General features: G+C 33.7%; 2 protein-coding genes across 2 annotated transcripts; one reads left to right on the top strand and one right to left on the bottom strand.

Moving 5' to 3' along the window:
* Positions 1-11,044: 11,044 nt before the first annotated feature.
* Positions 11,045-14,409, top strand: LOC115701472 (SH3 domain-containing protein 2). The gene is made up of 10 exons (XM_030629288.2): positions 11,045-11,375; positions 11,917-12,039; positions 12,128-12,197; positions 12,298-12,449; positions 12,564-12,665; positions 12,947-13,147; positions 13,270-13,332; positions 13,447-13,599; positions 13,707-13,781; positions 13,968-14,409. Exons 1-10 carry the CDS (start codon positions 11,316-11,318, stop codon positions 14,082-14,084), a joined length of 1,116 nt encoding a protein of 371 aa, XP_030485148.2. The 5' UTR covers positions 11,045-11,315; the 3' UTR covers positions 14,085-14,409.
* Positions 14,410-22,953: 8,544 nt separating this feature from the next.
* Positions 22,954-24,497, bottom strand: LOC115701464 (B-box zinc finger protein 20). The gene is made up of 3 exons (XM_030629276.2): positions 24,140-24,497; positions 23,585-24,034; positions 22,954-23,510 (listed from the first exon to the last, which is right to left on the bottom strand). The coding sequence occupies exons 1-3, from the start codon at positions 24,323-24,325 to the stop codon at positions 23,211-23,213; spliced, it is 936 nt and encodes a 311-aa protein (XP_030485136.2). The 5' UTR covers positions 24,326-24,497; the 3' UTR covers positions 22,954-23,210.
* Between the last annotated feature and the right edge of the window lie 2,862 nt (positions 24,498-27,359).

Genomic DNA, 27,359 nt, shown 5'->3' with positions numbered 1-27,359 from the left:
TTTTTTCATCCCCTCCATAGCTTGATTTTTTTCTTTCTACTAGATAGTTTTAATTCTGATTGTTTATATAATTATATAAGAGTGTATATTATACTCGTCCTACATTACTTGTAGACATAAAGAATAAGCCTTATAACTAAAAGGGTTTTGGGCAACCATTCAGTGAGTAAGCAATGAGGCATTCACTACAAAAGAAAACAGCTACCTTAATTATAATTTTTTTAGTCGCAACATAATTTTTTTTAGACTAAATGTGACTTTTAGTCACAATAAAAAATTACTTATGAGTAAAACATGATATTTAGACACACGTTGTCACTAATTTTAACAGTGTGAAAGCCATGAATGAAAAATAGAGAGAAAAAGAGGAAGATGAATCAAAGGCTATTTTCATTGATCAAATGTAAGAGTACATGAACGCAGCTACTTATAGTAGCTCTAGTTAGTTACAATGACAACTAACTTTAACTAACACTAATGCTAACTCACACATCGAGCCAACTAACTCCTAACTGTATTTTCCTAACCAAATACTAACTTGATACTTCCCCCTCAAGATGGGCTATATATATCATTCAAGCCTATCTTGTTTTTGAAAGAATTGAATTGGTTAGAAAATAATGATTTAGTTAGAGTGTCTGCTAGTTGATTCTTTGTTGAAACATGTAGTGTTTTGAAGATTCCCTGTTGCACCTTCTCCTTTACCAAGTGACAATCTATTTCGATATGCTTGGTTCTCTCATAAAAAATAAGATTTGCAGCTACATATTAGCCGACTTGTTGTCATAGCAGAGTAGCGCAGGGTCTTGTGTTCAATTTTAAGTTCTTTTAAAATAGAGAAGAGTCACACCTCTTCACATGTTGTATTGGCTATGACTCTATATTGAGCCTCTGCTGAAGATCTAGAAACAGTATGTTGTTTCTTGCTTCTCCATGAAATGATTGAAGAACCAATGAAGATACAAAATCCTGTAGTTGATCTTCTTATATCAGGGCAAGCTGCCCAACCAGAGTTTGTGTAGGCATGTATCATGACCTTTGTATCAGCTACAAAAGTCCTTGTCCTGGATTGTTTTTAACATACTGAAGTACTCTTTGAGCAGCATTTAGATGAGATACCCGAGGTGTAGATAAGAATTGGTTTAGTTTGTTAACAGAGTAGGAAATATCAGGTCTAGTAATTGTTAGATGCTGCAATTTTCCAGCAATCTTTCTCTATGAAGTGGGGTCAGCCAATTTCTCTTTTTCATCTTGTCCAAGTTTTAGATTACCACTTATTAGTGTACTCTGCTGCCTAGAAATCCAAGGTCTGTAATGCATAAGGTCTTTGAGAGACAAAGATCCCTTGTTTGATCTAGCAACTTCTAAGCCTAGAAAATACTTGAATTTTCTGAAGTCTTTCAACTTGAATCTGACATTCAATCTAATTTTCAAGGCTTTAAGTTTTTGCAAGTTGTTGCCAGCTAGTATGACATCATTCACATACACCAAGAAAGATGAAACCTCCATCAAAATGCTTGATGAACAAAAAATGATCTATAGCAAAATGATGGAAGCCTTCATCAATTAGAACACTAGAGAACTTGGCAAACCACTGTCTTGAAGCTTGCTTCAGTCCATATAGTGATTTTTGTAACTAGAAAATTGGGTTTGGTGGCAACTCCCCCTTAGGTCTATACCCTTGAGGTAGAGACATATATACTTCTTCATTTAGATCACCATGTAGGAAAGCATTGTTTACATCGAGTTGATGTAAATGCCAACCTTTCATTGCAGCAAGAGCCAAAACCAATTTGACAGTGACCAACTTAGTAATAAGTGCAAAGGTGTTTAGATATTTACTTCGACTATAATCAAATCAAAATGTATCCATCCAACTAGGAGCATACCAGCTTCTGAACATAAGTTGGATTATACTGTTATGCATGGTCAACAGAGATTAAATCGACCATAATATGGATGTGCATGTAGATGACATGTCCGTCAAGTCCAAAAGGGTCTAGGGCATATAGAGGACCTGAGCAAATGTTTTGAAATTTTGAGAAAATTCCAAATGAAGCTAAATCTTCTCAAATATTATTTTGGAGCTAAAATTCTATAAGAGGTTGAACAAACTACAATGGTATACTCTAGTCAAATAGCAAGTGACCAAGAGTCTTCTTTAAGAAATTTTAACAAGTAAATCAAAGAAACTAATAACATAAATAAGAGTTCCTTATCATATGAATTAGGTCTTTATAGTAAATGACATGTTTGATAAAGACAGTTTAATTACATATCGATGCTTTTCATATATAATCTCTATTATATACGATACCTTCTCTTAGATATCATACTACATCATCAATCTGAATCGAGATTACTTGCAGCGAATAACGGGCATCAATGAACCACGCTAGCAATCGTTGATTAAAGATTCCATAACTTTAATATGTTGTTGAGTATTTTATTCATGGCTAAGTGGTCTTAATTCTCCGTACAATACAAGTCACAACTTTATGTGTGAATAAATTTTTTTTTGATATTTATATATAAATTATTCAATATTAAGTATCAATAATTTAACAGTCAACCACATATAAAAATATTCAACTTCTTATTTATAAACAAAAAAAATTTCACAAACTTTTCAGGACAGAAACCTTAACACCACCATCTAGTATAACATTGACCAAATAAACAGTTAAAATAACACTAAAAAGTACATAGAAATATTTCAAGAATTTTTTAAAGACTAAAGTGAGAGTGCATAAATTGTAGTTTTTTCACAAGCAAAATGACATATATGTTATATAAATTAATATAAACCCCAAGATCAATTTGTATATAACATAGAACACAATAGTAATATATAATAATTAGGTATGTGTACCTGATTGATCCATAGCAATTATCTCTGTTTGATCCACGAGCGATTCTCCACTTTGATAGTGCAATACTATCAACTAAGTCTTCACTCACACAGATCTAAAATCGAACGGTTTTATTTATCTGATTATCAAAAGGTATACAATTGTGATGAGACAATATGTATTTATAGAGTTAGGGAGGGGACTTGGCTACAAAACCCCTAGTTAGGGTGGGCTGCTCATCGAAGGCTTGATCAACTAGAAAAGCCCACATACCTTCACACTAGACTTTACACACGAATCTTAAGCCCATTAACAATTGATCACCAACAACATGGGCTAACACAGCAAAGAACTACCCAATCAACCCAAGTTTTAATAAAACCAATAAAATTTAATGTAAGCCCAAATAAAAGTCTAACATTCTCCCACTTGGGCTACATTGATTTTAATACATATATATTATATATCAAAATAATTTTGTTTGAAAACGACTCATGGGTTGAACAACAGAAAAACATTTGTGGCCACTTTAAAAAAAATGATAGTTCTCTGATAGCATCTCAACATACCGGTCCAATTTAACCTTTGATAATGAACTATGACAATCATATTGTTTTTAACTCAACAAAAGACATTCATAATCACAAATACCAAAGTATTAAATCGACATGGTCAATAAGTCTAGTAGTGTGGTAAGGAATTATGTTCAACATGTGATCAATTTAAAATAACATAATATCCTTATCAGTCCTCAATTTCAATCTTGATACGTGATGCTTAATAAATAAGCCGGTGAAATTCATCATACACCACTTAAAATAAGTTAGTGTCACTAAATATGCTTAAAGAATTAAGCCAAACAACATATCATTGTTATTTAGTAAATATACTTAAAATACAATGATCATGACAAGATATGAACTACATGCTTTCAATTCAATTATTCTCGAGAATATAACAAAGCCTAGCGAAAGCATAAACATCCAATAATCAAAAATATTGGCCTGAGAAGTAGTTAAAATAACATCAACAAGTAAATTACATATAAATGTAATCTCGAAAGATAAAGCAAGAAACTCCCACTAACGAAAGGAGCAAAAGATTATAAAATGCCTATATCAAAAACATGTTTATCAAACAATATGGCACTTAATCCTTTGGTTAGAGGATCTGCAAACATCAACTTGGTCTTTCAATATTCTATCACAATGTCTCCTTTCTTAACCAAGTCTTTAATAGTGAGATACTTTATTTCCTTATATTTAGAAGCACTACTAATCTCATTATTCTTTGAAAAGAAAACAACAATATTATTATCACAATAGATTAGTATAGGAGAGGAAATAGAATCAACTAGCCGTATCTCTAAAATCAAATTCTTTAACCATAAAGCTTACAAAGATGCCCCATAACATGCAACAAATTTAACATATATAGTAGATGATACGATTAAAGTCTATTTAACACTTTTTCAAGAAATAGCAGCACCAACAAAAGTGAAAATATAGCCAGAAGTTGACTTTAAATCATCTACATAACCACCAAAATCTGAATCTGAATAACCAACAACTTAAAGATTGTTGACATGCTTATACACAAGCATAAAACTCTTCGTTCTATGCAAATATCTCAAAACTTTCTTAGGCACCTTGATGATCATGGTCAGGATCAGATAAATATCTCCCAAGAACATCGACCATGAAAGCAATGTCAAGGTCTAGTGCAAACCTAAGCATACATCAAACTCCCTACTACACTTGCATATGGGATATTCTTCATTGCTTCTCTTTCCAAGTCGTTCTTAGGACATTGCTGCTTAGTGAACTTGTCCCCTTTCAGAATAGGAACAGAACCGACTTTACGCAAATCCATGTTGAACCTTTTGAGCACACGATTATTGTAAGCTTCTTGAGGTAAGCCAAGAAATTTTCAATTCTTATCATGATAAATCTCAATCTCCAAAACTAAAGATGCCTCTCCAAGATCTTTCATATCAAAATTGGTAGATAGAAAACTTTTGGTCTCATTTAGTAATGACAAATCACTGCTGACAAGTAAAATGTCGTCTACATAAAGAACAAGAAAAATATGATGACTCCCACTGATCTTCATATAAATACACTAGTCAAACTTGTTCTCGATGAAACCCAACAGTGTCACAACCTTATTAAACTTCAAGTACCACTGGTGAGATGCCTGTTTGAGACCATAAATGGATCATTTCAATTTGCAAAACAAATTGTCATTTCCATTTTCCTCGAACCCTTCAGATTGAGACATAAAAAATTTGCTCACTCAATTCTCCATTCAGAACAATAGTTTTAACATTCATTTGGTGTAACTCTAAATCAAAATGCGCAACTAAATCCATAATAATTCTGAATGAATCTTTAGTGGAAACAGGTGAGAAAGTTTCAGTGTAATCAATACCTTCTCTTTGAGTAAAGCCTTTAGCCACTAAACGCGCTTTAAACCTTTCAATCTGTCCCTTTTTATCCCTTTTAGTTCTTAAAAAATCCATTTGCAACCTATTGGTTTGAAACCATCAGGTAATAAAACTAGCTCCCATACACCATTTTTCTTCATGGAGTCGATCTCATCATCCGTAGCTTTTATCTATTTTGAAGAATGTGGACTATTAAGTGCTTCACTAAAAGTAAGAGGTTCCACAAAATGACCAAGATCACATTCACCTTCTCCAAGGTAAATAAATTTATCATCACACCTTATTGACATCTTTTGTCTTTGAGATCTCCATATAGGAGTACTTACGGAATAACCTCTATTTATTGACCATCATTTTGAATGACATATTCCACAATTAGATTTCTCTGATAACAAGACCCTCATCAACAACAAAACCTTCTTCAATAATAGGTTCCTCATCAATAGTAGGACCCTCGTCATCTTGGATAGTAGGAGCAATATATTCATCAGCAATGGGAGTGTTATCAACTAGAGTAAGAATAAGACTGCTATTATTATCATCTCTTGAAAAAGAGATAGGAATAAAATTTCCTTTAGATGACTCCCCCATTTCAAGAGATGGTGAAGTAATATTTTCAGCAACATCAAATTCCAGAAATTTAGCGATCGAGATTGACAATTCGCGTACCACGAGTAGGACGATAAAAGCGATATCCTTTTGAGCGCATTGGATAACCAATGAAATAACAACGATTTGTTCTCGAGATCTAACTTTTTCAAATTAGGATCATAAATCTTTACTTCATTTGGACAACCCCGTACACGAAGATGATTCGGACTAGGCTTAGCCCGGTCCACGACTTCAAAGGGGTGCAGGAGCAGTTGCGGGAACATGATTTAAAATATAAGTTGCAGTCATAAGTGCGTCACCCCATAAAAATTATGGAAGATTTGTTCTACTCATCATGTTTCTCACCATATCCATGAGAGTGCGATTTCTCCTTTCAGCAACGCCATTTTTCTCAGTGAACTTGACATATTGTATTGAGAAACTACACAATTTTCTGGAAAATATTCAGCAAAAAGGCCTCATGTGTTGTTTAGATTCTGTATAACAACCAGAATATTCTCCTCCGCGATCAAAATGAACAAATTTTATGACTCTTCCCAATGATTTCTCAAGAACATTTCGAAAGATTTTGACTTTATTAAAAGCGTTGGATTGTCTCTGATCAGGTAGGTGAGGCCATAAGAAGAAAAAACATCGATAAAAGTTATAAAATACTTGTTCTTTGCACAACGTGTTGGAATAAGGTTTGCGATGTTAGTGTGGATAATCTCTTATAAAGAGTGACTATAGTGAAGCGATCTGCTTTCTTATTTTAGTCAATTTTTCACCGGTACAATCGGCACAAGTATCACATGACAGAAACATCAACGGGAGAAAGAATTTTAGCTAGAAGTAATCGATCAATTCTTTCTTTAGAAATATGACGATTTATCGTGCCGAATAATAAGGATGTTATGTTAATATAAGATTTCTTATCCACAAATATTCACTGATATTGAAAAAGGAAGCTAAGGAAGTCAATGATAATTTGAAAAGAATATCGAGTAAAAACGATTTCCAATTATTCGGAGTCAAACATAATGTCGACAACTTATAATTGGCAAAAGGAAAAGAAAATTATTGTTTAACTAAAAGCGGAAGCGAATTACTTTAAAAGTAGGAATCAATAAAGTACTGTTCAAAACAATCTGAACACGTACTAAACTGTAATTCAAGAATTAATGTGCCAACATAAATAACGTCAACTCCAATATAAGTGTCCACTGTAAGCATTGACTCCCTCTCACTTGGCTTTCTGAGATCCCTTAGCCCCTGGTTGTGGTTGTTTCTTTTCATATTTTCTTTATCCTTTGTTGGGCTTGAGTTGAGAAACAAAGTGAGAAGATTCATTCTTCTCATTCTATTAGCTTGCTTGTTTAATTTTACACACAACGAAATAAGGTCACTTAACACTCCATGTTTTATTATAAGTGTTTAGGCGATCTTGATAAAGCTTAAAGAGGTAGGGAGTTCATGAAGAACTTAAAGAATGGTGTAAAAGCCGGGACGAGGAATATTATGTTCTTTCAACTCGGAATTTGAACATGAATAATTTTCGAATAAAACCTCGCACTCCTTTGATTTTTCATACTTAATGGTTGCCATAGCATCCATAAGATGTCAAGCTAACGTGACGATTTCACTAGTGTTAAATAGTTATTTTCACTTCTTTGAAATATTTCATTAGCATTTGTGGTGTTTGGCAAACCACCAAAGATGTTCGAGAATTAAACGTTTCATAACGATGAGACTAAGATGATTTGAATTTTTCCAATGTGCATGAAGAATTTTTGGGCAAAAATTCGATATTAGAAATAAGATCGTGATTTTTCTTCTCGAAGGCATAAGTCCAAATCTATTATGCCTAAAGTAATTTTCACATCTCGTTTCCATGTCTTAAAGTTGAAGCATTCAGAATTCAGATGGAAACGGTATTGTTGTTCGTAGAAAGGAGACCGAAAAATCCAAAAAATTAAAATTAAAACTTGAATAAGCAATATGAGCAATGCATTAGAAAATATTGTAGAATCAACTGGTCATTATAAACTCCCCTTTGGGGTGAGAATATAACACACACATGATCTACCTTCATGAAGTTAACAGCAAAGAAAAAATACATATCATTTAAGAATTTTATTACCTTTGGGCAAATAAATTTCTTAAAAATATATATTAATTCAAGCAAAAAATAATAATAAATTTATATATTTAAATTATTACCTTTGGGCAAATAATGAAAATATATATATTTAATATTAACTCACTTCATGGAATGTGAACTAATACATGTAAATACTACCTTTGGGCAAGTAATTACACATATAGTCAACCAAAATATATAATATTTTCTTCAACATGTGAAATTTGGTGATAAAACAATCATTGAAAATTAATAATTTTCAACCAAATTTCTAAAAGAGAGATATTAATTGCTTTTATTATATTGATAATAAAAAAAATAAAGTGTTCACCATAACACATTATTTTTATATCAAATAATCAAGTTTTAAAATTTTAGAACAACAAATAATCAAAAGATGTGAATATAAGAAAATTGGTGGAGACTACATAGTCAAAATAAATTAAATAAGAGAGTGACTATGTCATATGGAACGAGAAGAAATTCAAAAAAATTTCTATGATTTACGGATTTTGAAAAATCATCAAAAATTATTTTTAATAATTTTTTAACTGCATAATTATCATTAAAATAATAATAATTATTAAATTGCGTCAAAAAATTAATTAAAAATCACCAAAAAATCAGAAATCAAATTCTAATAATGCTGGAAAAAAGAATCGTCGAAAACGGAGTCACGAAACTACCTCACTCTCTCTCACTCTCCGGCAGCCGCGAGTGGGCTTCGTCCCAGCGGGTTGTCTTCAACCTCCAGCAGCTTCCATGGCTGCAACATGGATCTTGTGCGGCCGGTTCAAGCCGGTCGGGTCGGGATGAAATTCCGGCCATAAAAGTGACGAAAACGGAGGGGAAAAAGAGAGATTTTGATTGGTTTACAATTTCTAATAGATCTATGTCTCTAATTTGTTATTAATTCTTAAAAAAATAGATCTAAAGAAAAATTTATCAAAAAAAATAAAACGTAAAAAAAAAATTATTTGGATATCAATCTTGATCAAAATTCAAAATTAATCGTTGAAGAACATTGTAAGCGATTAAGAATGAGATATCATAATCGATTTTAAATTAAAAAACGATAAAATCACTTATAAATTATAATTTAAATATTATAATTATATAAGCTACTAAAAACTTTAAAATTAAAATTATAACAATATACGCAATGATTTAAATGCATGTAATATATCAATAGAACGAGAATTTGATGATAAACAAAACCCCTAATGTTTTAAGATTTAAGAGCAAAAAAATTGGCAATAAAATAATACTTGAAATTAATATGTAATTGAAGAAAATTAACATATACATATTAATGGTTATACAAATTATAGGTTAAATCGTATACGATACAATAGGCGATACGTCTGCATGTTATATAAATTAATATAAACCCCAGATCAATTTGTATATAACGCAGAACACGCAGTAATAGTAATATATAATAATTAGGTATGTGTCTTTTGATTGATCCATAACGATTATCTCTGTTTGATCCACGAGTTACTCCACTTTGATAGTGCAATACTATCCATTCTAAGTCTTCCTCCCTAGATCTGCAAATCGAAATGAGTTTTATTTATCGATTGTCAAAGGTATACGGTTGTGATGAGATGATATGTATTTATAGAGTTAGGGAGGGGACTTAGCTACAAAACACTTAGTTGGTGGGCACACTGCTTCAAAGGCTTCGATCCAGTAGCCTGCTTCACTAACTGGCACAAACACACTGCATGAATCTTAAGCCCATTAACAATTGATCACCAAGCATGGGCTAACTTGTAAAACTACAAATCAATAGAATTTTAATAAAACCAATAAAATTTAATGTAAGCCCAAATAAAAGTCTAACAATATAAAGTTCCGGATATTTTTTCAAAATAACAAAATAAAATAAAATCAAAGTTAAAAGCCATTTGATCAGTCATATTGTTACTAAAAAAGAGCCACCCCGACCCGACATATGAAAAAAAATAATAAAGAGGAAATTAAAATCACACAGAGTCCATAGGAGTAGGAGGGTCGACATAGTTGGAGATCAACCCGTTCTCGTCTTTGTTCATGCACGGAAAAATCATTAGTCTCGACATTTTGGTCTGCAGCAGTCGTTGCTTGTACTCTGAAAAACTCATTTACTTATCTCTTTCTTTCTCTTTTCTAAGATTTTTCATGTTCATGCTTAATCTCATAGATAGCCAACAATTCAAAGTTGTAGAGCAAATAAAAAAGCAACCCTTTTGAATTGACACATTCTCACATTCATCCCATTTCAGCATTATATATCAAAACAGTGGTAAATCTTAATTCTTTTTCTTTTGTTTTTTTGCTTGAAAAGAAAGTAGATTAATTGGTGCACACCATATCCCTATTAATTTCCTTCTACGAGGATCGATTTGAGGAGTAGGCAAGTTAGTCACGTGTCCAAAATTTCTAAAAAAATAAGTTAATTTTTTTTTTACATGATAAAACTTAATCAATAATAACATAAAACAAAAGTTCTTTCTTGTTTCTGGCCCTTGGGTTTGAATTCCAGCCACAACTTAACACTCTTTTGTTTTAATTTTATTCTCCATTAAAAATTAAAAGAAAAGATCATGAATGGAACCCATAATTTCAAGGCAAAATATTAGGACTTTTTTTTACTAAACTAAACTTTTTTATTCCAATGAGATACTTACAAAATTTTACATAAAATTATTAAGGATCTCATAATCCCTAGAGCTTATACATATTCCCTTACTTACTTGGTTGCAAGCTAAGACTCTTCCACACAAGAAATTCATGTCTTATCTAATAGGACACCCTTCTTTTAAGGCCATGTTAAAAGTGTCAAGAAGAGGACTCAAACTCCTCCATAAGGCAACAAGAGCAAGCAACTTTTTAACTTACAAAAAGTGTCCCAACCACTACACATGCTTGCGTTAATTTTTGAAATTAACTTTTTTTTTTTAAAAAAAAAATAATAAATTGAAAAAAAAATGATAAAATATATGCTTTTATTATGAGAAGCATTGACACATAACGACGTTTAGTTTTTTCATTAGTTTAATTCAAGACTTAACAAATAAAGAAACGGAAAACTCAGGTCAGGTGAGGATAACAGGGAATGGTGCCGTTGCGATCGAAACTCAAAAATTGAGGGGGCAATCAGCAAAACGAAAAGCCACAATTCAGAAATTCAAAATTCAATTCAATCTAATCGAAAATCAAAATAGTCTTCTCATAATTCTGTTTCTAATTCCCCAAACCCAAAAGGTATCTCCCAATCTTCTTTCTCTTAATTTCATTCATGGAAGCCATCAGAAAGCAGGCTACGAAGCTAAGAGACCAGGTCGCTAAGCAACAGCAGGTTCACTTCTACCCCTTACCGTACTTCTTTATATTAATTAATTAATTACGTTCTTATGAATCAAGAATTTAGATCACTGGACACTATTGACTAGATCTTCCGTAGATATTAATTATTGTTAATTACTGTGATCGAGGAGATCAATCAATCAAATAAGAAATTGATCAATTTGATGGTGACGTGTATTGATCCGATTTCAATACTATTTTAGCTTTCTTTCAAACTTTTCATTTTTAAAAATTTATTGAATTCAATTATTAGTATTTTGGTTGAATTGCCTTCTTCTTCAATTTGCAATTTTTTTTGTTTTTTCATTTATATATTGGAGTTAAGATTATGTTTTTTTTTTTCTTTGATTGAGAATATGACATTGAAAGGAAAAGAAAGAAGGTTTTTTCTTTTCTTTTACTTGTGTCAGCTTTTTGGTCCTGCATTAATAAGTAGTGGGTAATCTGCAATTAAGAAAGATTAAAGTAGATAAAATACTTGCCTTTTTTATTTTTTTTACTAATTTATGCATATGGCTCTTTGAACATCTTAGGCTGTCTTCAAACAATTTGCTGGTGGTATATACGGAGGTTCAGATAATGTTGGCGCTGATGGAACTGAACTCCAACAACATCAGAAACTTGAGAGGCTCTACATTTCAACTCGTGCTGGAAAGGTTAATCTTTTGTTTTCAATTTTTTGCTTGAATGTAACTATACCATTTCTTCAGTTTTTTCTTAAATCTTCATCTCTTACTTGCTCAGCATTATCAAAGGGATATTGTTCGTGGTGTTGAAGGTTATATTGTTACTGGATCCAAGCAAGTTGAAATAGGCAAGTTTCTAAAAAGACGCCCTTTTATTTATGGGATGTGATTTCATATTTGTTTTCATAACACATATTGATAAAAAGTAATGTATTTATATATTAACAGGTACCAAATTGTCCGAAGACAGCAGGAAATATGGTACTGAAAATACTTGTACCAGTGGTAATACGCTATCCAAAGCAGCCCAGAGTTTTGGAAGAGCTCGTGCTCAAATGGAAAAAGAGCATGGAATTCTTTTGAAAGCACTTGGCACTCAGGTTGGGATTGGTATTATGTTTATTAGAAAATTCTAATGTGTATGAGTAAGAGAGCTATTGGTATAAGTAATCATACGACCAAGTGAGTTCTTCTTTTCTTGAAAAATAATCCAGGTTGCGGAACCTTTAAGAGCAATGGTTGTTGGCGCTCCTTTGGACGATGCTCGACATCTTGCTCAACGATATGATAGAATGCGACAGGAAGCTGAAGCTCAGGTAATGTAATGGTACTACTCTGTCTTGTAAAATAGTATTTACCAGTCTCGGTAGTTTGTCATGGATTTACCATTTCTTTGGATGAAATCTACTAAAATTAGAATTTTATGCCCAAAAAAAAATTGGGGGGGGGGGGGGGGGGTGGTGCGGGGAGGGGACAAGAAGATGGAGGCAAACTTCAGAATGTATGGATTTTTGTAAAGTATATTGTTCATTTAGTATTTAAGCTTGATTGATGATTTCTACAAGGTGGTCTTTACATTATGATTGCACCCAGACAGGCTATTGATGTATCCAAACGCCAAGCAAAATTACGAGAATCCACAAGCACTCCTGATTTTATTATGAAGCTAGAAGCTGCTGAAAACAGGCTTCAGGAGCTAAAGTCCAATGTGGCAACAATGGGGAAAGAAGCTGCTGCGGCGATGGCGGCTGTTGAAGGACAACAACAGAGGTTGACTCTTCAGCGTCTTCTTGCCATGGTAATACAAAAGGCTGTTTATTTTCGTTATCTAATTATGCTGTGAAAACAGGCTTATATCTGTTTCATTTTCAATCAAAATGTGTCTTATTAAGTTCAAGATATTTTGGGTTTCAAATGAAGGTTGAAGCTGAGCGCAACTACCATCAAAGAGTCCTTCAGATTCTTGATCAACTTGAAGGAGAGGTATGAAATATTTTATTTACGTCTTTTTAAGATTCATGGAGTCTTTGAGAGGTTTAGTTGGGTGTATAAATTATTTGACATTAATATGATGAAATAAAAATTTGTGGTCAGCAGATGTCGTCAGAGCGCCAACAGATTGAAGCACCTTCCACTCCAACTGCAGAGAACAGTATGCCTCCACCACCATCATACGAAGACGTCACTGGTGCCTTTGATTCAGAAACCTACGATGAATCAACTGATGGTGCGGATTATTTCTTGGGGGAGGTATTTTCCCTGTTTGTCTACACTTGAAGTGCCAACCGTCATGATTGGTATAGATTTTCAAATTTTGAGACTTGTTTACAAGTTCTAACTGTATATTCCCATTGTAGGTAATGCATTCATTTAATGCTGTCACCGACGTGGAGTTAAGTCTGTCTATCGGCGATTATGTTGTTGTTCGCAAGGTTCTTCCATCGTTATTTTTCTATCCCAGCATCTTTTGTTGTTTCCATTAATATGTTGGGATGTTTGGTTGTGGTCTCATAACTAAACTTCCACCCTTTTCAATCATATGGTGTCCCTCTTTTTGATGCCTACAATGATATTTCAAATTTTGTCTGTCATGACAAGGTTTTTGGGTGCTCATGCAGGTCTCAAGCAGTGGATGGGCTGAAGGTGAATGCAAGGGGAAAGCAGGTTGGTTCCCGTTTAATTATGTTGAACGGCGAGAACATGTGCTTGCAAGCAAGGTGTCTGAGGTCTTTTAAATTACTCGGCAGTGTATGGCTTTCTTTACTTCAACTGCTGCGAAATTTGGTCCTACTAGCCATTGTAAATCAACCCAAAGTTGTTTGTATCACACTCATCAATACATTTATTTTTTCCAATTATCATAATTGAATGGCAGTTACTGTAATTTTCTCCACCATGTTTGCATTAATACGAGAACCAAAACATGTAGTGTTGAGTATTTTTATCCACTCTTATCTTTTTGGAGTAGTACGGTTTCTTTTTGAATGTATTCCTGTTTTGACTGATCTTTTATATGCTTGCGAGAAAATTGTATTAATCTATTTGTTTCCCTTTTCTTAATGTCTAAGTTCAGCACTATTACTTGGATTTCTGTAACAATTTCATTACTCAATACATTACTGTTAAGAACTTGTTTCTTTGGCTTTGGTTTTTTACGGGCGTAACGTGAATGGGGATGAAATGAATGGTGTCAATGTATGATCACAATCTATACACTAAGATGTTCGTAGGGCTCGTTTGGAACGTCGTATTAGGTCGTATTGTATTGTATTATATTGAATTAGATTATATATCATATTTTTATATAACATTGTGTTAAACTTTAATTTATACTAAAATATTATATATTTAGGTATCCACAAAAATTAATAATACATGTAGTTTTACATAAACATATTACATAAAATTATATTCAATATAATGCGATACAATACGACTTAATACGGCGTTCCAAACGAGCCCTTAATTTTTTATTTGTTCAAAGGTTATAATCCATGATGTTCAAGCTTCAACTATGATACAAAGTATCATAGTTGTAAATACGTTCGTGCCCGCCCAATCCCATATTTCGAAAAGTCTGGAATAATATGTCGTGTCATGTTGGCCCATATAAATATGTGGGTCGTGTTGTGCCGTGTTAATATTTTAAAGGGTAAGCTTATATTTTTATGTCGTGCTCGGAGTCGTGTTGTGCCTTATTTGAGCTGACCTGATTTTAATAAATGGGACAGTTTATTTTCTTCTTCGAACTCGAATTCGAGCTTTACTTTTTCACTGTTTCTTTTACAATTAATGAGTTAATCACCAAATTATATGTATTTTTTATAGTGTCAATTTCTTTTATATAATTTTTCAACAATAAGATTAGAATTTGAATATTTATTAGTAAATACATATGTATTATTATTATATAAGAGATTTTAACGTATTATGCTTTTAGGCTAGTCTATTTGTGTTTATGTGTCGTGTCTTCGAGCTTATCGTGTCGTGCTTAAATCTATTTTGTCATATTGTGCCGTGCTACTTTGAAGTATCGTGTCATGTCGTGTCCATCAAATTTATATTTTTTCGTGTCAGATTATGCTCGTGTCATGTGAAAAAGCTTTGTCCGTATTTACAGCCTACCAAATACCAACGTGCGATATAAGAAAATAATTGTAATAAATCTTTGATCCGTGAATAAAGGGAAAGAATAACATTTATAACAAATTGGCCAAAAGCATGCGTATTATTTTCTCTTCGACAAATAACTAAATTTAACATCAAAGAAATCATTACTAACATTGATAATATCTTTAATCACAATCCCACTTGAGGACGCCTAGGGTAAAAAAAGTATGCGAAACCTAGCTTATCTCAATTGTCACTAATGAGTCTCAATCTTCCTTTCATAAACCACTGTTTTGTTTTTCAATCCAACATAAGATTTGATTTTGTCCATAGACTAGGAATGCTAATCATTATTACTATAGGAATTTTAATTTCTTAAGAGAAAGCACAATCTTCATGTTTAATAACGAACAAGGTTAGCCTAACCAAGCAGTTTGGACTATTGCACAAGACTTTTATTTTATAAAGCCTATTTTTTTTTTGAAAGAAAAGGCTTACTTTTTTTCTTTGTTTTTTTTTTCATTATAAATACATAAATGAAAAATTTATAACTTTAAGTTTAAGAACGTATCTTAAAATGAAAAAAAAAATAGAAAAGAATTGAAGTTTTAATGTACACAAAATTTTTTGGGGTAAGTTGAAAAATACCACTTTTATTAATCAATTAATTAAATTTACCTCTAATTTTATATTTAATTGAAACATACCTCTTTTTATATGTATTGTACTCAAAATACCCTGACATAAGAGAGTAACATGGAGAGTATCTTGAAGTGACAGGGGTAAAATTGGTACAATGTTTAAAAAAAGAGATAAAAATGATAGACTTTAAAAAAGAGGGTAAAAATAAAAGAGGACAATATAAAAAGGGTATAGAGTGCAATTTTCTCAATTTTTTTAGTAAAGGGCCCAATTTGCACAAGGCCCTTAAATGCTTGGGCCAACCCTGATAAGGAATACTATATTTGTATAAAACTTTCTATTGTATTAATTATAACAACCATAAATTGTAATACAATACAAATCTTATTATTTTAATACAAAAGAAATGATATGTATTAGCTTGTATTATAATATTTAGAAATAATTAGAGGCCGAGGTCGGGTCCAGTCCTGAGTTTGAGTACAGATCTGGGGTTGAGGGCTGAGGTTTGAGTTGGGACCAGGCTCCGGAGTCTAATATCCGGGGTCCGGGGTTTGGGATCCGAGATCCAGAGTCTGGAGTCCAAGTTCATGTTCGATTTTGGGTCTAAGTTGGGGGTTTGAGTCGAGGTTCGGGGTCAAGGTCTAGATTTATCATAAAGATAGTATAATTTTACACAAACTAATAATACAAGTCAATACCAAATATAATATTACATTAAATAATACTATACAGTGCAATGTGTCACGGGCTCACCTTTTCAGGCAGTGGAACGCCCGTAGGATACCTTGACTTCTCTAAGCCAAGGTCAGCTTTACAACCATCTGAGTAATAATGAGCTCATTTTTCTCGCGACCGTGTGCCTCATGCACCCTTTGGTCCCTTGAACAACTCATGTCGAGTCGTGCTCGCAAGCATCTATGAATGCATCCATGCATGGAGGCTCTCTAGCCAAGATATGCACACTGTCCATAAATTCTCACTATAGTAAAGCAAATCACAACACCTTCGCTCACCTAGTCACTCATGACCAAGGTAGCATGTGTGGCAAGATGCTAACACCAAGTTGACGTGCCAACAACTTTAGTCATGTCCTAATTGATACTGTTCAAATAGTCTCCCTCCTGGCCCAAGGCCTCCCATACGTTTATGGTCCAATTCTCAAGGCACCATACCTTCACATATGTCAATAGCTCCTCGAGATAAGTCACCAACTAGTAGCATACGCCAAACCTCTATCTTTTTCTAGCATGGTGAATCCATCCCATGTGTGTATGCAAACTAGCTCATGAATGACTACCCATCTGACCTTATTTTGAGACCCATGGCCAAGGTGCACCACAACATCTCTTGCAGGTTTAGGCCATGTTCCATGCAAACGACATACCGACAAGCTAAATGAAATGTAACAGCTGACATCTAGCAACATCTCTAGATGCATTACCGGGTCGGCCCGATAATGTCCATGAGTACTCCAATTCTAGGAGACATATGAGTTCCCTCATGGTCCTCATATGCCTGTCCTACTAGTCCCGTTGACTAGTAGTAGCTCACTTAGCACCAAGGTGCTAGAGGGTGGTGGAGAGCTGACACCAAGTTCTCCCCCTTAAGGAGCACCCTAAGCTTTCAGCCTTCTAATAGGAACATATATGATTTTTACTCTGTAGACATATGGTCATCAACATACACTAATTCTCAGAATTTCTCAAATCTAATTACGCCATTGTAATCCTAAGCCCAAATAAATGGTGAATACCAAGTCTCATCCTAATCCAAATAATATTGAAGATATTTATAAAAATGCCACTACCGTACAAATTAGGCAACATCATGCCACCAATGTGCACACCAGCATGTGCCACCACTTGGCCACCAGTTGACCACCTCGTGGACATCACCTAGTACCATGCCATCTTGGCCGACACACTAAATTCTCCCCCAGTTTTGCATGTTGATGCCCTCATCGACGGACCATAGAGAAATTTATTTGATCTCGACGCCTAAGCTTACTTCAAGCTTCAACTGAATCCTAAATCTACACTAGTCCCTTTACTTTCGTAGAACCACCCTTTAGGTGATGATCTCCCATGCCCACTCTTGAACTTGATCAAAAAACCTTTGCCATTGTTGCTATTCAAAATCACCCATGAAACAGTGCCACTGTACTCGAATACTTCCTCTAACATGAACTCCTCCATGTCCATCACAATGCCCCTCAAGTCAACCAAGTATCCCTTGCAACACTGACTTTGAAGCTTACCCATCCTCTGGTAGTATATCACTCACCAACTGTCCAATGCATCCTCCTTTTGACAAGGACTAAGTATGGTGCACCCCTCACGGTGAGGTTTGCAAACACACCGTACCCAATGACACCAACAGAACATGCCTCCACTGAAGCAAGTCTCTTAAGATAAGTCCATCTAGAAACTTCACACGCGCACTCCATTGCATGCTATCCTATTGATGGTAATCGACCACCTTACTCTTGTCGCATGTCAAAATTTTAAGGCGTCTATCTTGAACGAGGCTCGCAAGCCAACTGCACCCAATGCAGCACCAAGTGCACTCTTTCACCCAAAACCTCCTCAAAGTACTCAATACTGGTCCATCAACCCTACCACATACCCACGACTTCATGAAAAAGATCCCTATGACCCAATGCAAAATTACTCCTCTAAGCTTCTAAAATCTGGCCAATGATCTTATAACCATTCGAAACCACATATTCGCCCACTGACTTCTGCTCATGTCGACTCTCTAACATTGTGTCACAAGTCCATCCCCCAAAATAAATCATACATCCTCTGACAACTCGTTGAATTTTTGACAAACATGATAACACGATGTCTTACTCTTAAGGCTTGAAGTCATCCCAATCCGCTATCTCCCATCGACATATGCTTTCTGAACCATTCAACTTACATTGTCTCATACAACACCAATGTTCCCATAAACACAAAGCATGTCCATAACATGTCGCAAACTAGTTCAATCTTGATCTCATCTTACGCCTATGCATATTGTCTATCTGTAACTTACAGCAATCGTGCATGTCTTTGCTCTGAACAACCAATCTTTTATAGTGTTTTTCTCTCGATTCACACACCAAAATTTGAACAAGTACTCTGATTCTTCAAATATATGAATTAGTGGGATCCCCCATTTCAACTTTGAAAAACTTCTCTCTTAGAGACATACCTCTCGAGGTAAAGCTCGCAAGCTAACCACACACTCACATGCAATCCCTCCTAAACAAATATCACTTTGATGAAGATGTTGAAATGATGTCGCATTTATATTGACTCTTCGCCCCTCGACATTTCTATGTTGCCTTAGTACCTGAGTCCTGCTGACTTTCACCTTAGGCAAACATTGCCATGGTGTTATCTTAGTACTTGAGTCATGTTGACTTTCACCCTAGATAACTGGCACTACATGTGTTCCAAGTCTACTTGACTTTACATTCTGAACTACAATTCATCTCCATGATACTCACCGATGCTTGTAACAAGCATTTGGTCTGCTAATTGAACTGTGAAGGTCTCTCCTCCACTTCATCTATTGGTGTCCTCGACAACATGCCCACACATGAATGTCTGACCACCCAACTCTTCATGCACACCATGCAATCTAGAAATGCATCCTGTAGAATGTGACTCTTGAGTCAGCTACCTCATATAACACCCCTGTCAATTCCTATATGCGTACATTGTCCACCTAACCATCCAACTGATTTGCACTAGCATCACGCCCCTATGGCCTCCCCTAAAGTATTAAGTTCCAATGATGCAACCTTCTGGCCTTCATGCAAACTCTAAGCACCCCCCTTGACCTTCACAAGCTCACATGACCATTAAGTCTCACTGGCATAGCCTTCTCGCCTCCATTAAAACTCTAGTGCCATCTCAACACTTATGCTTAGTCTTCTTGGCCTTGTTGGCTTTTTTAATACATTCAATCCATAACTCAGCATCTCTATTGATGCCTTTGTGTGATTTATGCCCATTGGAGTTTCTACAAGGAAACACTCCTTAATAGACTATCTTGGCACTTCCCGTCTGGATCAAATAAAAATCACACGCAAACACCTCCAAGTATGACCGTCCTCTTACAATTGCAGCATCTGCCCCCTTGGTCTCCATGTGATGCCCTCTTGGCACGCACACACAATAATTGAAGCATTCCATGTCTATCCCAATTTGAACCATCTTGATCATCAACTCTCGACTTCTCTCATGACTAACAAGCGTCTGATGGCCCCTACCATACTTCCACACCCATGACAACAAGCTTCATTTTCAATAAAAGTGCCTCTTGTTGCTTATAACGTCACTTAGACAAACTCGGCCTAGTGTACCAGGCATACAGTATGGACCACACAATCAACTCCTGTACTACGCCAACAAATTTTGACCTTTTAGTAGCACCTCTCCATAATTTCACGTGGTAGTTTTCTTTCTTGCATCCCTAAACTTGATCCAAAGCAACCATATTTGCCCATTATTTTATTCTTTTTTTATCCATATAATTAAATCCTAAACTCTAGTTGAAATACTATAAAAGGATCATAATGCTTTCATCTCATCTAACAACCTACTTCTACCAAACTAAACCTAGGTTTTATTCTCTGACAACTAGTAAATGAGAGACTCCTTTCTATAGTGATTTTGCATCTCATTCATTCTTCTTCACCAATTCGAGCCATAGTGATAGAGTAACATACCCACACGTACATATCAAGTCAAGTACTCAATCATAGTGTAGAAGACGGTGGTAACCAACCCGAATCAGAGAAAGAGATCCAGGCTCAGATCTTGTTATTACTCTACGATAGAAAGGAACAAGGGTTAGAGATTTGAGCGAAATGAGTCATATTATTCTGCTACCATCAATGTAAGATTTTCTAAACTCTTATGTGTTTAATTTTATGTGGCTTAGCCTCCTCTAGAGATTGAAGACAAAAGACTGTTTGATCCAATTTGGTTCAGACATTGATCTGAGCTACAGTATTTGTGTTATGGCAGAGGAAACACACTGTCACCTCTTATTTGAGTGCAGATTCAGGGCAGTTTGTGTGAATTCTTTGCTCGGGTCTGTACTATTTTAGGTGTCTATAAATGGATTAAAAGAAGCAGATTTAACAAGTTCTAAAAATGTATCTTCTCACTATTCTTTCAGCTTTGGTTTACTCAATTTGGCGTGCTCAGAACTTAGCTTTTTGGAAGAATCGAGTATGGGCGGTTGATTTTACAGATCGAAGAATTAAGCAATTTTTTTATAGTCTTAGTAGAGTCAATGTAAATGATTTGAGGTGGTTACATAGGTTGTTTAAGATGTAATAGGTTGAGTTGCCTTTTTTCTGACATCTGGGCATTTTTTGTGCTCAGCAATTTGTTTAATTTTCTTTGTGCAATACAATTTTATTGATTTTCCAAAAAAACAAGAAATGCAGTAATAAATAATAATAAAAATAATAATAAATGATAACAAATAATAAAATAATTATGTAATAGTAAAATTTATAAAATATGTAAAAGTATATAATTTTACTCAATAAAAAAATTAAAATAATAAACTAATTTAAAGAAACTTACTAAAATTACAAATGAACCCATAAAATCATGAAAACAAAAATGTGGCATACTTATGTTTCTTTTACAAATATAACGGAAAATAATAGCATTTCATTAACTTTTAAAAGAAAAAACACTGATTGGGATTAGTGGATATTTGGTACACAATATCTCTGTTTCATGACATCTCCTATCAACTACTCGAGGCTAGCTCAAGTGGCCATAGGAGGTGCGTGTGTATTGGAGGTTCTGGGTTCGAGTTCCAGATTATGTTGATGTAATATATAAATACTTAAATAACAAAAAAGACATCTCCTATCAAACCCTATGGTTGCATCAACTGAGAAAGAAAAAACATCCCATATATTTCCAAATAATTTTTTTTTCACAATATATACCAAAGTTAATGTGACTTGACTTGAACGAAGCAACTGCCATTAATGATAAGAGGAGAAAAAGAAAATCAGCTTTTATTATGACCATTTTAACTAACCCTGTTAAATATTAATAAACGTTAGCTTGAAAGTTGAAATAAATATTTTATATCAAAATCTAAGTAGAGAGAGAGAAGAACTGACAGCAAGAATAGACTGAGACATATAAATATCTTCCAAACTTGTATAAATATGGATAAATATTAAAGAGTACTAGTAGTGCCTGTCAATATCGTTATTGGTCCAACTAAGTATCGGGTCTCATATAATTTAATATAATAGCTTTTAAAGAGTATCGGTAACCAATCGTAATGCGACATATCGAGAAAATGCTAGGCACCATAAATATGTGCCCCAAAATTTCTTTTCCGAGTAGTAATAATGCAAGAGATGTGTTGTGAAATACTTGGTAGACAAAGACAGCAGCTAATTTTGCTATGCCCACGCCCAAAAGGGCCGAGAGATAGTTCTCATTTTCTTATTGAAAAGAAAAATGATTAACACTTGTGCCCCCACACCAAGTACTGGTACACTCTTTTATTTCACTAATCTGACTTTTTTTTTTTTGGAGAGAGAGAGGCCTAATCTGATTATTAATCAGCTACCAAACATTAAATTATCAAGATAAGATTTTAATAATTAGATAAATAATGTGTTAGGAGAAAATACCACTTCTTATTTTCTTTCCATAAAAATTCAAAAAATATGTCCTGACAATTCTTATCAACTACTAACTATCAAAGATTCTTTCCCTCTATAAAATTAATTAAATATGTATATAGATATGTAAATTATTTCATACCAAAAAGAAATTTGATGGATTTTAAAAAAAAAAAAAAAACTTGGAAAAAAAATAAATTCATATTTACATACAACGATCTTTGTATTTCAGACAGCGAAAGAGACCAGGTTCATGAGAATCTAAAAAACACACAATCACAAACCCAAATACTCTCAGAAGAAAAACAAAAAAAAAAAAACAGAAAAAAAAGTCAAACTCGAAAGCAAATAAAATTAGTACAGTAAGAAAATAGAGAGGCCTTCTTCGTGTTCTTCTCTAGTTATAGTCCCAAAAGAGAAGAGTATAGATAGCCTGGAATTACCAAAGTTGCCTGGATCTCTTGGTGGAACCGCCATTATTGTTGCTATAGGAAAGATTGATTTGGGGGACTGTAAAAGCATCGTCGGCCCACCTTTTAGTGGCAGCGTTGGTTTTGATATTTGTAGCCTCCTTTATCTCTGAAAGGCGGTGGTTGTTGTTGTTGTTGTTGTTGTAGTTGTACATGGAAGAGGAAGAAGGAGCTGGTGCTTGAGGGACCCAAAGCCCAGTATTCTGCGAACCCAGCTGGTTGTTTTCCATATCACAATCCCAAAACTGTGATACTAATCCAGTATCACCCTACAAATTAATTAAAGCAAAAATTAAAAAGATTAAATCTTTAGTGAAGATTGCATGAAAAAGAGAGAACCCACCTTAGAGAAACCGAAAGCGGCTGAGGAAGAATCGAGAAAATCTTCGACGTGCCAGCCTGGCAGGGTCTCTATCAAGTACTCTGATATGCTGCTTGTTAAAGCCGTACCAGTGCCCACATCACCGTTTGTGGAAGTTGTTGAGCTAGTCTTTGGTAATGAATTATAATTATTATTATTATTATTTGTTGGGTTTGGAATTGGAGGCGAAACGGAAGTGAAGGATTTTTTGACGGAGGAGCACTGAGTGGTGGTGTTTGGGCAAGAAAGAGAATCGGAAACGGCGTTTGTGGGAGAAGATTCGTAGAGCTTAGAAGTAATAGAGAGCTTAACCCCAGTTAGAAGATACCTATTATGCTTCTGGGTGTGCTCGTTCGCTGCGTGAATCGGATAGTCACACTCTCTGCATAGAATCGCCCTGTCTTGTTGACAGAACAAGAAAGCTCTTTTCTCCTATGTACATAAACAATTTCATATTAGATTCAATTATATATGTTTATACATAAATTATATGATCAAAAAAGAGTGAGCGAGAGAGAGATAGAGTAACAAAAGTACCTGACAAATATCACAGAGGGGGATTTGTTTGGAACAAGGGTGGAGAAGAGAGAAACGTTGGTGTTTAGACGCAAGCTTATTGGCATGGTGGACGTGGTGGTCGCAAGTATCGCATAGAGCAGCCTCATCGGCGGTGCAGTAAACTGAGGCATCATTTTTGGTACATACATCGCACTGGATCTTCATTCTTTTTTTCTTTTCTTGGGTGGGTTCAGTCAGAGCGAGAGAGAGAGAAAGGAAGATGGGGTCAGAGAGTGAGAGAGAGAGAGAGAGAAAAGAGAGAACGAGCGTGAGTAAAGAGAATAAATACAAATATTACAAATTTACTCTGTTCACTTCGGTTAAACTAAATAAGCGCTGGTCCAATTTCACGGCTTTCTAAATATAGTTTTAAACTATTTTAATATACAATATCTTTATTTTTATTACACAACTACTATTTCTATTTCGTATCTATATCTAACAATAAAATATTGTCACATCTTACCTTAAATATTATTGTTCATCAATTCCTACTATTTCACTCATAAACTAAATGTCATATTTTAGATACAATCTAAGACATCTCTAGTAGATAGGGTAACTTTTATGCTAATTAAATTTGACTAAAAAAATTAATGAACGACTATTTTTTTTTATAAAATTTTTACAATTTTAGGTTCAAAATTTATTTTTTTACATATATTAACAGTATTCAATAAAAATACAAAAAATAACAAGAAAACAACATAAAAAATAATATACAAATAACAAAAATCAATAAAAAAAATAACAAGAATACAACATACAAATGCATCAAAAGAGTATATTTTATGTAAATAAATCTTAGAAATCGTTAAAATATTGTAAAATTGTATTTTTGTAATTTTTTTTATTGTTTTTGTAATTTTTTGAAATAATCCAAAATATAATTCAATACTGTGGTATACTCCATCCAAATGAAAGGTCTCCTAAAGTTGTTCCTAGAAAATTAGGTGTCTCCTGAGTATTGTTCCCACATAGCTAACTTGTCCATCTAGGAAGGAGTCTTGTGGAATGATAGTTGAGTTCGGAAGGGAGCTCCCTAATGACTACATGTCCACTCTGGGTTCAGTCTTCAAGATAGCTAGCCCTCCTCCGAAAAGAAGTTTCGGACAGCTAGTTATCCTTCCTGGAAGATTGATCTCCCAAGAAGACAATTTCGAAAAGTCGACTCCAGCTATTTCTATCCTATTTAGAAGCTTCTTCAACGGGTGCCTTTGGTCTGTGTGTCGAAGCTCGCATATGTTCCCAGATGCACTAAGACTTATGCTGACATAGAGATCTCGCTCACATGAGAATTGGTTAAGTTAGTTATTGTCTAACAAACTTAACAACTTCGATTCTTGTAGCCACCGACTTTAGGACCCTAATTCTAAGCCTATAAATACGACCCACACTTAAGCATTGGAAGAGTATTGTCTCAAATATCTTATAATTTAAGAATAAAACTTTATTAGTTAGATAAATAATGTAAAATAATTTTTTTAAAATTTGTTCAAATTATTTGTGCTACTAATATGGTAATGAGTTATATTAAAAAACTCATATTAGTTTATGAATGTGTGTATATAATACGTAAATACATCAAATTATAATAAAATAAAGCAATGAATAATTGAGACTTTAAATAAAAAAGATAGAAGTAAAATTAGTTTAATAAATTGTATATTAAATATGTACAAAAAAATATATATATTATATATAATATACATGTTCGGTCGGTTTGTCATTGACACTAAAACCGAACATGTTAAGGCGGTTTTAACTGAAGACAGTTTTTTTTATTTTTAGTTTTTTTGGTGTCAATTTTTTCGGTGTTCGGACAGTCGGTGTATAATAAATTGTAAATAAATTTTTATACGCATATATTGTAATTAAGTACTATAAAATATATAAAGTTGTAAATTTTTCTATCTTTTTTCAATAATATTTTTACACAATTATATAAAAAAAATAACTATAATTATTATAATTTGAATATTATTATTATTATTTTAATTAATAAGAAAATATTTATCATTGTTATTATTATTAAATTATTAGACTTTTTAATATATCATGCTTTCGAGTTAATCTATTTGTGCTTATGTGTCGTGCTTTCATGCTTGTTGTGTCGTGTGACGCCTCCTATATTTTTCGTGTTGTGTCGTGCTTATATATTTTTTCTTGTCGTGCTGTGTCATGCTTAAGTACATATTTTTTTTACCGAGTCATAGTCGTGCTTCTCGAGGTCGTGTCGGTTTCGTGCCGTGTCAAAAAACTCGACCCATATTACAACAATAATTCTAGGTTTAGATTAGGTGGTGGTGTGGCGATGATTTTGATCTTCTTTGTGATTTTGGGTTTAGATCAGGTGGTGTCGTGATGGTCATGATTTATTTTGTTGTTGATGGTGGTTGTGGTTGTAGTGGTGATGGTGGTGCGGTAAGGGATCCATAGAAAGGGAGTGCAAGCTAGGGATTAGGATTATGAAAAGTAGAGGAAAGAAAATAAAATAAAAGAATTAACATTTTTTACATTTAAAATTTTAAATAATTTTTATAATAAAAAAATAATTTAAGCTGTTGGACCATCTGATGAGCCTAGGAATGTGTAATCTGCATTTTGGTATGCATCATGGGTCACATGGATAGGAGCAACTTGTTTTGGGCATTTGTTGCCGAAAAAGATATACATATTGTTTTAATAATTAAGGGGTCGTTTGGAACGCCTTATTAGGTCGTATTGTATTGTATTGTATTATATTAAATTGTATTTTATACAATATTTTTATGTAAAACGTTATATGGTATTAACTTTTATGAACACCTAAATATATAATATTTTAGTATAACTTAAAAGTATTATATAAAAATACAATGTATAATCCAATTCATTATAATACAATACAATACAATACGATCTAATACGGCATTCCAAACGTGGCCTAAGTTCATTAAATTAAAAAAATCAACAATGAATGAATCTCACACCTCACAACAAAATACTTGCCAATCCGTCAGAGCCGAAATTAACTGAATGGCTTAATGTTACGAAACAAACAAACAAACATTTAGAAAACCTGCAATGAAGATATTTACATTTAGAAAAATACGCCAAAAAAATGTATAGAATCAGATATTTTATCTTACCTGTTTTATATTTTAGTGCTCTATAATGTAAAATTTGACTAATAATGTATAAATTGTATCATTTTTAT

The sequence above is a fragment of the Cannabis sativa genome, chromosome X (genome assembly GCF_029168945.1).
Source record: "Cannabis sativa cultivar Pink pepper isolate KNU-18-1 chromosome X, ASM2916894v1, whole genome shotgun sequence".
Lineage (NCBI taxonomy): Eukaryota > Viridiplantae > Streptophyta > Magnoliopsida > Rosales > Cannabaceae > Cannabis > Cannabis sativa.
The sequence above is the reverse complement of the archived record's forward strand: the minus strand, read 5'-3'. Positions and strand labels throughout refer to the sequence as shown.

Excerpts from the sequence above, each read along its gene's own strand:
- LOC115701472 (XM_030629288.2), top strand. The coding sequence starts at position 11,316 with ATGGAAGCCATCAGAAAGCAGGCTACGAAGCTAAGAGACCAGGTCGCT. Across the intron at positions 13,333-13,446 it reads TTGATCAACTTGAAGGAGAG|ATGTCGTCAGAGCGCCAACA; the intron begins GTATGAAATATT and ends TGTGGTCAGCAG. Across the intron at positions 13,782-13,967 it reads ATTATGTTGTTGTTCGCAAG|GTCTCAAGCAGTGGATGGGC; the intron begins GTTCTTCCATCG and ends GTGCTCATGCAG.
- LOC115701464 (XM_030629276.2), bottom strand. The coding sequence starts at position 24,325 with ATGAAGATCCAGTGCGATGTATGTACCAAAAATGATGCCTCAGTTTAC. Across the intron at positions 24,035-24,139 it reads CCCTCTGTGATATTTGTCAG|GAGAAAAGAGCTTTCTTGTT; the intron begins GTACTTTTGTTA and ends TTATGTACATAG. Across the intron at positions 23,511-23,584 it reads CCGCTTTCGGTTTCTCTAAG|GGTGATACTGGATTAGTATC; the intron begins GTGGGTTCTCTC and ends ATTAATTTGTAG.